At 34.9% G+C, this 15,383-nt stretch overlaps 1 protein-coding gene and 1 pseudogene across 1 annotated transcript; both read right to left on the bottom strand.

Annotated features, from left to right (window-relative positions):
* Window positions 1-1,935: 1,935 nt before the first annotated feature.
* On the bottom strand, window positions 1,936-2,575 carry LOC148909501 (collagen triple helix repeat-containing protein 1 pseudogene; annotated as a pseudogene).
* Window positions 2,576-4,623: 2,048 nt separating this feature from the next.
* On the bottom strand, window positions 4,624-14,211 carry LOC116308445 (collagen triple helix repeat-containing protein 1). The gene is made up of 4 exons (XM_031718864.2): window positions 14,074-14,211; window positions 7,187-7,291; window positions 6,870-6,974; window positions 4,624-6,293 (listed from the first exon to the last, which is right to left on the bottom strand). The coding sequence occupies exons 2-4, from the start codon at window positions 7,283-7,285 to the stop codon at window positions 5,943-5,945; spliced, it is 555 nt and encodes a 184-aa protein (XP_031574724.1). The 5' UTR covers window positions 7,286-7,291; window positions 14,074-14,211; the 3' UTR covers window positions 4,624-5,942.
* Between the last annotated feature and the right edge of the window lie 1,172 nt (window positions 14,212-15,383).

Genomic DNA, 15,383 nt, shown 5'->3' with positions numbered 1-15,383 from the left:
AAATAGGTTGAAAATATTATTGGGTGCAACCTATTTTTAATGTCATGCATTAACTGGGCAACAGATTCATAATAAAGGACATGTATAGGTAACATATTAGCTTTAATGAAAAGAGGGGTGGTATGCTCTGATCTATCAACAAAGTACATTAATCTAAAAACTTTTTTGTTGTGGAAGGACTTTGAGATGAGCAGCTTGTCTCCATAGCATATGCCACAAATAGGATAAGGGTGAATAAGAGATCGATAAATATTATGGAGAGTAGTCAGCGCATGCAGTAAAACCATGAAATGAAAACAAAGTTAATACTGAGCAACATTAGCTATTCTAAGTGCCAAAAATAACAACGATATTAATATTAAACATACAAATGAAATTTTTTTGATGCACCGCGTTTCTATATATTAACCTGTCATCGGGCCTTTGTGACAGTTCTTCTTGACATCCCAGGGAGCAAGTGCACATCGCGACGCCCCACCCACCCATCCTCTACAGCGTGTCAGCGTGTTTTTGTCAGTATATCAACTTCGTATTTAATTCTTTTATTTTATTACTGCTTTTACTTATTTTTATTGCTATGTAATCTATATGATACGTCCAGAAAAGGTTGCTATCTAACAACATTACAAGATATTTAATAAAATCCTTGTTCTATTTGAGTTGCTATCAATATTGTTTATATTAGGTTCCAGAGAAAGTTTCTTTTGAAATGTTCAAAAAATATTTTGAAATTGATAAAAAGCCAGTTACTTAATTTAGCAAGGTATATGTTAACATTTGATTCCAATGTTTTTAAGCCTACCAATTTTTTAATATCAATATTTTAATATCTTGTAATTAATAATAAGCCAGGTATTTAATTTAGGAAGTTCCATTTTTATTCTAATGCTTTTAAGCTTTTATTTGCATAAAATAAGTTGTGAATTCGTTAGAATATTTTAAAAATATAATTCATGAATATCAAGAACAACAATGGGCCTAAAATAGAACCCTGGGGGACACCGCATAACTTGGTTTCTTAATTTGAAATTTCAGTTCCACTTGTGTTTTTTTAAGCCAATAATTAATAATAACACTGCCATAATGATTTTAAAAGTTTATTCAGTCAAATGGTGTATCTTTTTATTTATATTTATTTGTATGTTTTTGAAATAGGTGTAAAAGGTCCGTGTCTTATATCGGCACTCATCCCGGTTTGCGTAGGCTCCCAGTGTTTGTTTGCGCAAGTCAAGTCAAGTCAAGTTTATTTCACACACAAAATTACAATACAAAAATATAGGAATATTTAAATAGAGTTGAACAGTTATGAAATATACAGGATAAATATTTACCAAGCGAGATCACGTTTAGTGTGTACGGCTTTTGAAAAAGTATAAACTATCGAGTCAACAGCCATCAATTATCAAGTATTAAGAGAATAATAGACCTTTTTCGAGTTCCACATTACCGCTGTGTTTATTGATTACAGGCTCATTTGCTCAGGCTAAGCCTCGAATCAGTGTCTAATTACTTTCAAATATCAACGGTAAAGTAAAGAATGCACAACTTCAACAATACAAACACTTTGAAACTTGACGGACCTTGACTGGAACACGTGAATATTCTTCACAAAATCGAGGCTAAGCCTGAGTAAATGAGTCTGTAATCAAGAAACACAGCGGTAATTTGGAATTCGAAAGGGGTCTATTAATGCATTGACCAACATACTGTATTTTACATTATATATTTTTATCACTTTTGTGGGTGAATGAGATAAATGGTGGTGGTGGTGGTGGTGGTGGTGGTGGTGGTGGTGGTGGTGGACACCGCTCAGTGTCGAGGGGCCCTGAAATTGTTTAGCCATGAGATCAGGTACGAGTATCTACGATGTTTGCTTGGTAAAACCCGCCTCTGATCAACTCCTTTCAGTGTTTAATTTCAGTACAACACAATGTCTCAACATATTTTTGCGGCATTTAATAGTGATATTACTTCACAACAATATAGTGAACGATAATGGTAACATTTAGTTTTTGACGTTTATTCTATTCCTATTTTTTCAACTAACGCAGCATGGATCAAACAAAGTGCTCAAAAATTCTCAAAGCGCTTGTTATAGTGCTTTACTAGACTTCGCATTCAATCAGTCTGGCTTATGTCTTGTCGGAAATGGATAGTTCTACGACTGGGGTCTGGATACCTCCTCTACAAAAAGACGACTGTTTGAATTCCACCTGGTATAGGCATCCACATTTCCATACCCGGCACAGTTCCCGACATTGAAGCCCACACGAACAGGTCCCTTGTGGATCTTGTCACAGTGACCTTCAATATGGCGGACACGGTGGATGTTGTGACCGACTCCTTTTGCCATGTAAACGATACCGTCTATAGCACGGGGTGTCTTGCATTCAGTGCCGTTGAACGTGAAGAACCAGCGCTTACAACAGTGGTTACAATTATATATCCTTAGGTTGCCATTCCAGTAAACATGGAGGATCGATTCCGTGAAGTTCTTGTAGAAAAGGCAATCCTGTATAAAGGTATCGAACGAAAGTTCATAGGAAAGTTTAAAGTGTATATCAAGGAAAGACATTATTTTCAAAATCATTTATACTTGAACAGTTGTAGTAGTATGGTTGCAATATTTTTGTGTGTGCACTTCTATTTTCAGAGATATAAACATTTAAGATATCAATATGCAAATGAGATGACATAAATTCAAGAATGGGTTACATTTTGCAATTGAATTTACGACAAGTTTTCTGAAGTGAAATAACCTAAAAGTGAGCAAAGACATATATTTCAGTCATAAGGACGATTTGCAAATGAAAAAAACAGCAGTACTTTCCACAAAAGCCGCGTTTTGGTATAATAAATTAGTCTTGAATTTGCGTCATCTCATTTGCATATTGATATTTCAGATGTTTTTATCTCCTAAAAGAAAATTTTACATACAAAAATACTGCAACCATACTACTACACTATTCACATATAAGTGATTTTGAAAGAACAGAAACTTCCTTGATATACACTTTAAAACGTTACCCTACATACCAATTGGGCTTCTTATCTGGAAATACACTGTTTCAAGGACACTGTATGCTCCTAGTAATGGCATTGGCTCATGATCTGGGAATACACTGCTTTACATACATAGTATAAGAGGTGGATGCTCCTTTTGAGTCAGTAGTAGTGTAGGGATGGCACGATCCGGATTTTCGGTGAGGATTTACTAATTTTGGCTATCAATAGATACAAATTGATAGCCAAGAAACTAAGCTATTGATAGCCAGGTTATCGATAGCCTGATAGCTAAGCTATTGATAGCCTGATAGCTAAGCTATCGATAGCCTGATAGCTAAGCTATCGATAGCCTGATAGCTAAGCTATCGATAGCCTGATAGCAGGAGGAGAGGAGGTAATCTTACATCGACCTCTCATCGACCTCTCATCGACTCTCAATCATAGAAAAAATAAGCAAATATATAATTATTATAAAATCATTTATTAATTTTGGTATTTCAAATGGTCTTGGCCATAGGCTTCCTGTTTTTTCAATAACTAAATCGGATGGGCTGCCTGTGGAAATACGAATTGGCCATGGGCTTCCTGTGTTTTTCAATAACTAAATTGGATATGGGCTTCCTGTAGATTTGTGCATTCATAAAATTGTTTTGATGCCGTGTCTTATTTATCACGTGACAAAAAATGTTTGAAGGAAAGAGATATGACAGCATTAATAAGCTTGAATACCAAGGGAACTCAGTATCATTGTACTATGGTCCAGTATGAAATAAAACGATTGCTGTTTATATAATAATCTAAATCTATAGGAATTATATCTAAATCTCAGTTCTTTATTTCACAAAAATCTCATCTTATGCTTTACTATACTTTGGTTTACCCTTATCTTTATTATGGCAATATCATATGGTGCTCTACCTATGAAAGTAATTTAAATCGTTTAAAAATACTTCAAAAACGCGTAATCAGGATTATTACTAACTCTAGATATGATGCTCACACTTCTCCCTTATTTTCTCAATATAACTTATTAAAACTGCAAGATATTCACTCTCTTCAGTTAGGGCTATTTATGTATTCAATAGAAAATAAAATTTTGCCTAACTCCTTTCAAAAAAAATTTGTAAAAAACTCCCAAATCCACAATTATCCAACTAGACAGTCAAATAATTATAGACCTGCTTTCTGTAGAACCAATATCAAACAATTCACACTAATAAGTCAAGGGCCAAAACTGTGGAACATGCTACCCAATCACATTAGGTCAGCAAGCTGTTATGTCTAAACACTGATCTTTACGTGCTTATTAATTTAATCTATCAATTGAGTTTAATATCTGTATTTTTTTTTTGAATCAAATTGTAAATGAACTCTTTATAATTACTGATCATTGTAAATTGATACTTTCTAACTTTAACTTCATGTGCATATGTATGTACTAATGTGTATTCATTTCTATATATTCATTTTTATATATGACAATATACACCTTCATGCTTCATCAAATAATTATATCTAAATTACCCAAGCTTATATAAGACACCTCGAGAATATAAGCCAATGGTTTCTTATTTAGGTGTCTTCCTTCTGGATATATATACATTCAATTATAAAAGCTGCAATCACTATTTCTTTTATTACATATTTGTACAATTATTGTTCATACAATTTTAAATACTTGTTACTATATTTCCAGAATTGTAAATTGAATAAACTGATTGATTGATTCAGTAATGATGAAAAGGTAAATTATACACCGTGAAAAGATGAAAAAACTTACTAACGTTTCGGACGCTAGTCCTTCATTCGTCGGAGTTCCGACGAAGGACTATATCTTTTGATTGATTGATTGATTGATAAATTATAAAATAATAAAATATAAAGCAATTATGAGAGGTCTTGAGCAAATATTAGCCTGTATTTACGTTTTAAATGAAGCATTTTGATTATAAAGCGAGCCCTTTATGAAACGTGATCGCACAACAACCTAATTACGTATGCTAAAATTCGGATCCCGGAACTGGAATTGGAGTTCCAGATTGAGTTATTCGATGACTGTGATGAGTATGGCATAAACGCTCTTACATACAGCTTTTAAAACTGACGTTCGAAATTTTGCAACTTATTTTTACTTCTCCTTTAGATTCTCAGAGACTCTGATACTAGTAAACCGTTCCAACCAGGGTCTGGTTTATCATTACTTCGAGACATCACGAAATACTTTATCAGTATTAACGTGGACGACGACGTCTCTCGACCTAGTCTTTTTCGGCAGGGAATACCGTCGTCTAGGTCTACCGTCGTCGGTGCGTAAAGTCCTTACTAACTATCTGTCGTAATCAAAGAACATTGGTTCGAAAAAGTTTTTTGCGCCTTTTTTGCGCCAAACAAGATAAATTTCTCACCAAAATCTTTGATAAATCCTAGTATTTTATTAACCTCATTAGTCATTTCGTGATTATCAAAGAACAACATTTGAATTTTACGAACTCCATACATTTTTCATAATGGACCTCACAACTTCAAGGTCAGGTATAAATCCATGCACGTGATAGATATGAAGGACCTGATAGGTCTATATGCTCATTAAGTATTCATGAATTTTTGAATCAAAATCCCGCTCAAACAAATGCCGTCTCAAACAAATGCGTGCGCTGACCAATCAAAAAGCAATATTTATTACAGTTGTTTTATAAATTACATTCACCGTATAACTGTCACAGGTTTGTTTACATGTTACTAATTATACATTAAGGATATAAGGCATGCTTTGATTTATCTTGAAATTATTTTTCTACTCAAATGATCTTGCATTTTAAATGTCGTTGAATCGCAAGTGCTATGAGAGAATTTAATGTTTTTAGAGACGAACTAAGCAAGACATCAGTTTTCTAATAACCACTGCTAAACATCCCGTAACACAAGTCAAAAGCCTCCTACGTCTGGGGGCTAGGTACTTCCTCTACGAACAAACGGCTGGCCGTTCCCCACCCGGTGTATGCATTAGCATTCCCATACCCGGAACAGTCACCAACATTAAAGCCGACACGGACATTTCCCCTTTGGACATTGTTACAGTGACCCTCAATATGGCGGACACGGTGGAGCCAAACGGTACCATAACTTAAGTACACAAGGCCATCTATTGCACGAGGCGACTGACATTCGGCACCGTTGAACGTGAAGAACCAGCGCTTACAGCAACCGCTACATTGATTCACACTGAATTCGCCATTCCAGTAAACGTGCAGGGCAGAATTGCTCTGTTTCTTTCTAAAAACACAATCCTGTTGGAAAGAAATAAGGAAAAGCTACAGTCACTAGTTATACATAATTTCAGGCACTGCACAATGGGAATGGTTGTTTCTGGTTGGTTGAGCGGTAATTTCTTCTAACTTAGTGCGTGCTAACTTTGAAAACGAAAACTCCAAACATCTGAATCCGTCTAGGTCGCGTAATTTTAAAAATAAGATACTTTTTTGATTTCAAGATACGAAGCAGTTTGAAGTTCGCTTGCCATCCAGCAGAGCATTCCCCAGAGACCTTGAGCGGAATTGATTCGTTATCAAAGTTATATATCAGCACGTGACTGTTTATTGCAAAAGACCTATTAAATGCTTTTGGTGGCAATCTTAAACAGTTACTACCCAACAAATATTTCCCAATACACGCTGATCCTATTCAGTAAAAAATTCAATTTGATATGTAGCGCTATTTTTCCTGTGTCACTTATATTATGAGCTAAAACATCGCCTTATTATTAATATAGGGGTGCTCTTTTCATTTCTGGAAGGGATCATTTCAATACGATATGCTTGGTGGGGACAATCGCCTGATATACAGAACTTTCGGCTAATACCTACCCTGATCAGACCGTAGTCTTTACCCTCGCTGATACTATTCCACGAACATTCTTTCCAGTTTGAGGACACTGAACGGGAAAAGCGTTTTCGCAGTTGCGAAAACGTCTAAAAAAGTAGTACATATATTAAATTAATGGATAGTTAGATTTTGATTTTGCATTGTTTATGATTTTTTAAAAGTCCTTTACTTCACTAATGCTTCATGCTTAGACGGACATTAAGCTAATAGTTACTATTATAATTCATATAGACAAATTATAATTTGTATAGATATGACATCAATGATATAAGATAAGAAAATGATCAATGTAACTCACGTCATGTCTCATGCTGGGCGCTGAACCAACCTCTGGCAAAAATCCGAAGACAGTCCAAGAAAACACCAACAAGATCGCGTAGATTGTACTGATCCTCATGATTATCTTTGGGAATTAAAATTAAATAGTATTAAGTATATGAAGTATGAATAAATATCATTAATAATGATAATTAATACTTTGCTATCTTGAGATTATATTTATTTATAACAATTTTATTCGGAACTGAAAAGATGACGATAATTCATTAAACAGTTGTTCAAGTAATTTACAAAAACAAAAAACAAAACAAAAGGAAAAAAAGGAAAGAAAATAAAGAAAAAAGACTAAACTGAACTGGTGTTTTCTTTTCTTGCTAGCATTTTTGGTTCGAGTCATATTCAAGTTTCAAGTTTATGCTAATTTGGAGATTAATGACATAATAATTATTTAACAATTATTCGCCGAAGGCGAAGTGAATATTGGGGAATATTTACCGAGACGCGACTCTTCGAGCGCTGAGGCTGAGGCAAATAGTTGTTTTATCATACATACACTGGTGATTCTTTCACACAAAAAAAGAAGATAAAAGACTTTTTTTCCGGTAACAGCAACAAAGCGGCTGGCCGCCATTTTGGATTATCGCTGGAGGTGATTATCGTGTGATAGTGTGTTTCTCGACCAATCAGCGTGCGAGATTTTCAATAATCACCTGTGCATTTTTACTAAACAATTATAATAGGTGGTAAGAGTTCTTAAAGAGATACGTCTTGACCATTGATTTAAAAGTACTGATGATAGTGCAGTCTCTGATTCGCTTGGGTAGACAGTTCCACAGCTTTGGCGCGCAAAACTAAAAGACCTGCCCCCCCTAATGTGACAAGTGACTTTCCCTTAGGGAGAATTAGCAATAAACTATCATCTGAACGGAGACTATATCGTGTGGGTGTCCTTACATTTATTAGCTCGAAAAGGTACCGTGGTGCGAGTCCATGAATGTCACTAATAATATCTTGAACTGGACACGTTCCTCTACTGGCAGCCAATGTAGTGACTGCAAAAGTCAGTATTAGATTTCAGTATTGATTTTAAAACTGTTTGAAATTAGAATGGTTTGTATGGACGAAACAACAACCAAGGGCTTACTACTGAGCCTCGCTATCATATTTTGACACTTTTCAAATGCTTATAACAGGGATTCATTATATGACAACAGAACTTTCCGAAATTACTTATTTAGATATGGTCTTTCTTGTAATGAAAATATATTTTTGAAATCATTAATTGTTGGTGGTGCTCGTTACCAGTCGTTCCCTCTTTTCTCATAGGCTAGATAGCACTGTTTTAAAATCGATCCCAAGGATATTAACTTTATGACTAGCTGTAGAAAGAAAGCAAATGATAAGGAAAAAGGAAAAAATTCTAAAGCAGTAAATAAAGTATAAAACTAGCACCTGGGACAGGAGTATGGCCGGGAGACTGGGGAGAAACCAAGGCGAAAATAAAACTAGGTGACAAAAGAAAAGCTACAATTAAGTAATCAGCCATAAGTAAATAAATGCTGTAAGTAAACTATGAAACGATGTTAAAGGTAAACGGGAATATTGTCATACCATGCGAACTACAATTAAGGTTGTTTATGAAACGCGTATGGAGCGGGGAGAACATGAGTAATGACCTAAATAAGTGATTTAAAATGGATTCACCACGAACATTCACTTTTTCAGGCGGTTCTTGAACAGGCGAAGCAGAAACAGGATTACAAACAAGAAAATATGCGGGAACACGAACTGGAGGGCTAGCTGCCAAAATAAACTTGGAAAGGCGCCACGTTATCGGGGTTTGGAACTTGTGAGCCATAAATAATTTTCAAATCGATGTTGCAACGTCGAGGTTTATATGAAACTGTGCATGGAAATTTATAGGCTCTACGAGGGACTGGTGCGAATTAGTATAACTTTTCTTTATTTAAAAGGTGGCTCCCTACTATAGAAAAGATACCGATGAAAACGCGTTTTTAAATAACAATTTTTGAAACTCAAATTTAATGCTGATTTCAGGTTTGTAAAGAAAAAAGGTCGTGTCCAGAGGTCGTTTTGGAGATATTCATGGTTAAAGACTGAAGCCGATATGTATCTTCAAAAGCCAAGCACAAACCAAATTTCCATGGAAACTTCATAACGTCACCGGTAAGCAAGGTTTTGAATGTTTTCAGGAAACCTAATTTGTCAACCATGCACTTGACAACTTTTCTCTACTTCTTTTTCTTTGTGTGCTTTTTTGCCCTGTGGAACTTTAAAACGAACTTCGAACTCTTCATAAAGACCCGTTATATTCCTAGCTTAGAAAATCCAAAACTCAGAAAATTAAGAGGGCGTCTCTGTAACAGCGTGCCACTCGATCTGGGCTCGAAAAATAGATTTCTTTTATATTGCTATCATCGAAAGTACTATCTATCCTCACTACAAAATTGCAGTTAGAATTGTTCTAAATTCTTTTTTCCACCCGCTATGCGAATTTTTGTCCATCGACCCCAAATCAGTGAAAGACGCCGATTTTCGAGGTCGGCCGAGGGCTACTTTCAAAGTCTGTTTTCTCGGGTTTCTCTGCACATAAAAGCTATTTTTTCTATCCAGAACTTTAGTCTAGTGTAACTTCTGCATAAAAACAGTAATAGTTTTTTTTGGAATGCGCGAATTCTGAAAAATAATCCTAACTGATCGAGACTACTGAAAGCGTGACGTGGAAAGCTAAGATTATGAGACCTCGAATATTGCAAATTTCTCATTTGTGGCACCTAACCCAGCCCTAAAATATCATTCAACCTTGAGATAAGAAGCTATTTTATAGATGTGTGCAATAAAATTTGCGGCACATTGCGTTTCTACGAAATAAGCTAAGTTTCAAATTGTTCTATTTTCAGTTATTTCCTTGCGTGACACGACAGGCCGTTGGGTCTGTGACGGCTACTTCTTTGCTCGTTATCCTCAATACCATTACCTAAAATATAATATGACGAATTAAACCTTAACTTTACAATATTTGTTCCATTATAAAAGATTTCAATGATCTACGGCTTCATTTAATAGTGTTTCTATAACCTGTTTTGAAGTTTCACCGCACAGTAATTTTTGTAATTTGAATATCTCGAGCTCCTCGGGAGGTCAATCGTTATTTGTTTATTTAATTATAGTAAAGAAATCCTCGCTTAGTAATATCTCGAAACATCCTAAAGAGATCCAAAAATGAGAACTGTTCTTGTTGGTAGAGCTGAACATTTTTTTGTTTTTTTATAAGTTGTAGGTAATATATCATTGATATCTTTGTCACTAGTCATTTAACCTTCTCAACGTTTATTTCCTTTATGAATTATCCATCATTTCCTATTGTGAAAAGGTATTTCGTCCTTCCGATATTTTCGAACTCCATATACTATCATTTTTTCGAAAAAATACTTTGCAGTCTTGACTGTTCTTCGGCTGAGACGACGATTTTTGCAACAGGTGTAAACAAACGTATGAATTCATTTATAACTACAGAACGAGTGATTGTGAAAATTATGATCATATAGGGGCGGCGGTTCGGAAGTGGAGGTTGCGGGTACTGGCTCCTCCAATACTTTTTAAGATATAGATCTACTCTGTAGATATGCTTCAAATAAACCATTATTATTATTATCATTATTACCATTATTCAATCAATCAATCAATGTATTGCTCATTTCTCTTAGAGAAACATTCAGCTCTCACTCTACCCGAGTAAGTTCAACTACTTTGAAGCCAAGCTATTATGGTATTATGATGCTTTTATAGGACGGCCTTTTCTCTTGTTGTTGTTTTGCTGTATTATCATTATCATTATCATTATCATTATCATTATCATTATCATTATCATTATCATTATCATTATCATTATCATTATCATTATCATTATCATTATCATTATCATTATCATTATCATTATCATTATCATTATCATTATCATTATCATTATCATTATCATTATCATTATCATTATCATTATCATTATCATTATCATTATCATTATCATTATCATTATCATTATCATTATCATTATCATTATCATTATCATTATCATTATCATTATCATTATCATTATCATTATCATTATCATTATCATTATCATTATCATTATCATTATCATTATCATTATCATTATCATTATCATTATCATTATCATTATCATTATCATTATCATTATCATTATCATTATCATTATCATTATCATTATCATTATCATTATCATTATCATTATCATTATCATTATCATTATCATTATCATTATCATTATCATTATCATTATCATTATCATTATCATTATCATCAAAAGAATATTTGCGCCTGGTGAGCAAAATACAGGGAAACTATGAAAACGTGGTCACGTTTGCCGTTTGCGGGGAGAAAAAAAAGTCAATCTAAAACTCTCTAATGTTTAGCTTCCGCCATTGAAGGCTGAGATCTTGTTTCTTTGATATAGTAGTCGCATAGATCGTACGTGTCATAATGCATTAGTCAATTGAAACCCCGGCTGGCGGGGCACTGAACGGGGACGTGACGCGTTTTTGATGTACTTTTAAGAGCATGATTGCACCCGGGGTTCGGGGATTTAACGAATGGTTTTCTCAGCGGGGAATCGAGCGGGGATTTTAACGCTCGTTTGAATATGTCAGCCTGGAAACAAGAGGTCGGCCATCTTGAAAAATACCGAAGAAGGCGTTGTGATTCCAAGCACAGGCAGCCCTTAGCCTAGTACAGGACAGTATGTTCTACACAAAACACATGCTCAAAAAAACTTATAGCAGTTTCTACCTATACACTTTTACACTGAACTCCACTAATAAGAACCTTTCTTAAAATTGTAGCCTTATAGGTTCTTATTATCCTTTTTTCGCGGGGGTCGGGGGTCGGGGGTTTCAATTGACTAGTGAATAATGGGGTGTTGCAGGCCAATGCTATCCTCAATTTCTTGTAACAGATTTATACGTTCTGACTCTCGTATTACATCCTGAATGTCTTCCTCGTCCACCAAAGATCGTACATTTTCCTGAGGACTGGTCACGGTAATATCTCGTGCTGTGGATTTTTTTCGCGAAGTGGAGAGACGTGAAAAGAATCGTGCAATCTGGGTCTTCGATAGCCCGATTCTTCTCTTTCAAAGCGCCTTTCATTGTTCTCATTTCTCGCGCACCGCATTTCCGCGGCAACTTGTTCAGGGTCTGCTTTTCTACCAGTCCTCTCACCCAGGTCAAACTTTGCTGTCAAATACGACCGCACATTTTTCTGTAGAGCAGCTCCGCCTCTTGGTTTTAGAGCCCAGCCCATGCTAAGTGTTGAAGGTGTCTCTTGAAGAAGTGATATACTGTATAAGAAGCTTCGTCTGGTTCTCGGCGGAGCCCATCGTAAGTAGGTTTATTTCTCTCTGATAATTTCGCTCTTAGATATATATTCGTATTTGTAATTATGGTTATTTGTATTATATTAAAGATGTATATTTAATTTTAAAAAATATGCATTAGTTATTTTGTTTTATTTTGTTTTATTTTATTTTATTTTTTTGCAAGAGTCTTCAATTTAGACGTCCTAGTCTAACTCACTAGTATTCAGTACAAAGACATAGATTCAGTATTCTAAGTACTACTAATATAAGTATAGAGTTGAGCAATAACACAGTGAAAATAACGATGCTAACGCGGGCAAGTACATCCTTCACTTACAATAATATGAATAATATGTTACCTTCAACTAAAAAAACTAGAAATATTCAGCTCTACAAACAAGAACATTTCTCATTTTTGGATCTCTTTAGGATGTTTCGAGATATTACTAAGCGAGGATTTCTTTACTATAATTAAATAAACAAATAACGATTGACCTCCCGAGGAGCTCGAGATATTCAAATTACAAAAATTACTGTGCGGTGAAACTTCAAAACAGGTTATAGAAACACTATTAAATGAAGCCGTAGATCATTGAAATCTTTTATAATGGAACAAATATTGTAAAGTTAAGGTTTAATTCGTCATATTATATTTTAGGTAATGGTATTGAGGATAACGAGCAAAGAAGTAGCCGTCACAGACCCAACGGCCTGTCGTGTCACGCAAGGAAATAACTGAAAATAGAACAATTTGAAACTTAGCTTATTTCGTAGAAACGCAATGTGCCGCAAATTTTATTGCACACATCTATAAAATAGCTTCTTATCTCAAGGTTGAATGATATTTTAGGGCTGGGTTAGGTGCCACAAATGAGAAATTTGCAATATTCGAGGTCTCATAATCTTTCCACGTCACGCTTTCAGTAGTCTCGATCAGTTAGGATTATTTTTCAGAATTCGCGCATTCCAAAAAAAACTATTACTGTTTTTATGCAGAAGTTACACTAGACTAAAGTTCTGGATAGAAAAAATAGCTTTTATGTGCAGAGAAACCCGAGAAAACAGACTTTGAAAGTAGCCCTCGGCCGACCTCGAAAATCGGCGTCTTTCACTGATTTGGGGTCGATGGACAAAAATTCGCATAGCGGGTGGAAAAAAGAATTTAGAACAATTCTAACTGCAATTTTGTAGTGAGGATAGATAGTACTTTCGATGATAGCAATATAAAAGAAATCTATTTTTCGAGCCCAGATCGAGTGGCACGCTGTTACAGAGACGCCCTCTTAATTCCTATTTACAATTTCAAGATCTTATTCTGGATATTGGTAAACTTGATCTTTTTGTTGAAAGCAGAATAAAAATTTTAAAAAACCCGCATGCGAACCCTTTTTAAAAGTATCATGGATGCAAGGCTAATATGAAAATACAAAAGAAATTTTGTATTTCCATGTTAGCCTCATATTCAAGATAATTTTAACAAGGGTGCATTGGGTAAAGAATAATGGACTCACCTTGTAAGCAAGTGAAGTTTGGTCGACGACTGTTCTAGCCTCATGCACCGATAAATTTCGCTTGAAAAATCCACTGGTCTCAATGCTTATAAAGACTGCTGTTGCATGCTGCAACTTGTTCTACAGTATCAACTGTCTGGATTTGGCCTGAGCTCAAAGTCCACTTCCTTTTCCTGTTTATCGCCAAGTATTAACAATAGCCGCAAAAAAGGACTGCACAAACAAGAACAAAGAGGTCAAACGTCCGTCTTCTACGAGTTGGATTTTCTGGCATGCACTTCCCTTATATACCTCAGAATCTACTGCGATCGATTGATGTGTTTCAACGTGTTTTATGGTAACATACTTTGTAAATTAAACTGATCTGCTCTGAGATTAAAGTCCATTTTCTTTCGGTGCTTTATAACCCGAGGTGGGGAGTACTCCCCTACATGGAAGGGCGGGATGATCATGGCATCTCTTAGGGGTTGAAATCGTAAATTACTCCATTTTTTAGAAGTGAAAAAAAAAAAAAAAAAAAAAAAAAGGAAAAGGTTTTTATGTATTTTGAACCAGGCCCAAAAACTTATTTTAATAGGCGACTTGCACTTAGAGGACACGTGATCAAATCGGGCATTGTGGCTGGCATTCTACGGAATTTTAGCTATTTTTCGGTGATAAAAGGTAAGTTAGCGCACTAAATAACGATAAAAATCCCTTTTTTCTTGAAAGAAATATATTCTTAGTAGATATCTGAAATAGAATTTTGTTATTAACTCGCCAGGAAGAGAATTAATATAGTATTTTTGAGCTATGATGGGAAGACCTACGAAGTGTTTTAGTCTTGTTTCGCTTGCTACAAGACCTCAAAACATACCATATTTTTCTCTTTCTGGCGAATGAATAGCAAAAATCTACTTAAGGTATCTATTAAAAGTATATTTCTTTCAAGAAAAATTCATTTTTCAAGAATGACGTTGAAAAATTCTTGATATTTTTCGACAAAAAGTCGTTGTTTTGTGGCCATGAAGTCGGCAAAACAAAAGGTCCAATTCACATCGTAGCGCAAAAAATACCATAATTTTTCTCTTCCTGGCGAGTTAATAGCAAAAATCTACTTTAGATATCTATTAAAGATATATTTATTGAAAGAAAAGGGGATTTCTATCGTTATTTAGTGCTCTAACTTACCTTTTATCAACAAGAAAACCAAAGACAGTTTCTCGTTCAAATTACCAATATTATTTTGCAAACTACCAATTATTTTGATAATTTTTGGGGTTTACAAGACTAAGTTATATATATTAATTAAAGAACTCCTATACAACTTC

Source organism: Actinia tenebrosa, unplaced genomic scaffold (genome assembly GCF_029948245.1).
Source record: "Actinia tenebrosa isolate PJP-AT-01 unplaced genomic scaffold, QUT_ActTen_1.0 PGA_scaffold2__45_contigs__length_23673736, whole genome shotgun sequence".
NCBI lineage: Eukaryota > Metazoa > Cnidaria > Anthozoa > Actiniaria > Actiniidae > Actinia > Actinia tenebrosa.
The sequence above is the reverse complement of the archived record's forward strand: the minus strand, read 5'-3'. Positions and strand labels throughout refer to the sequence as shown.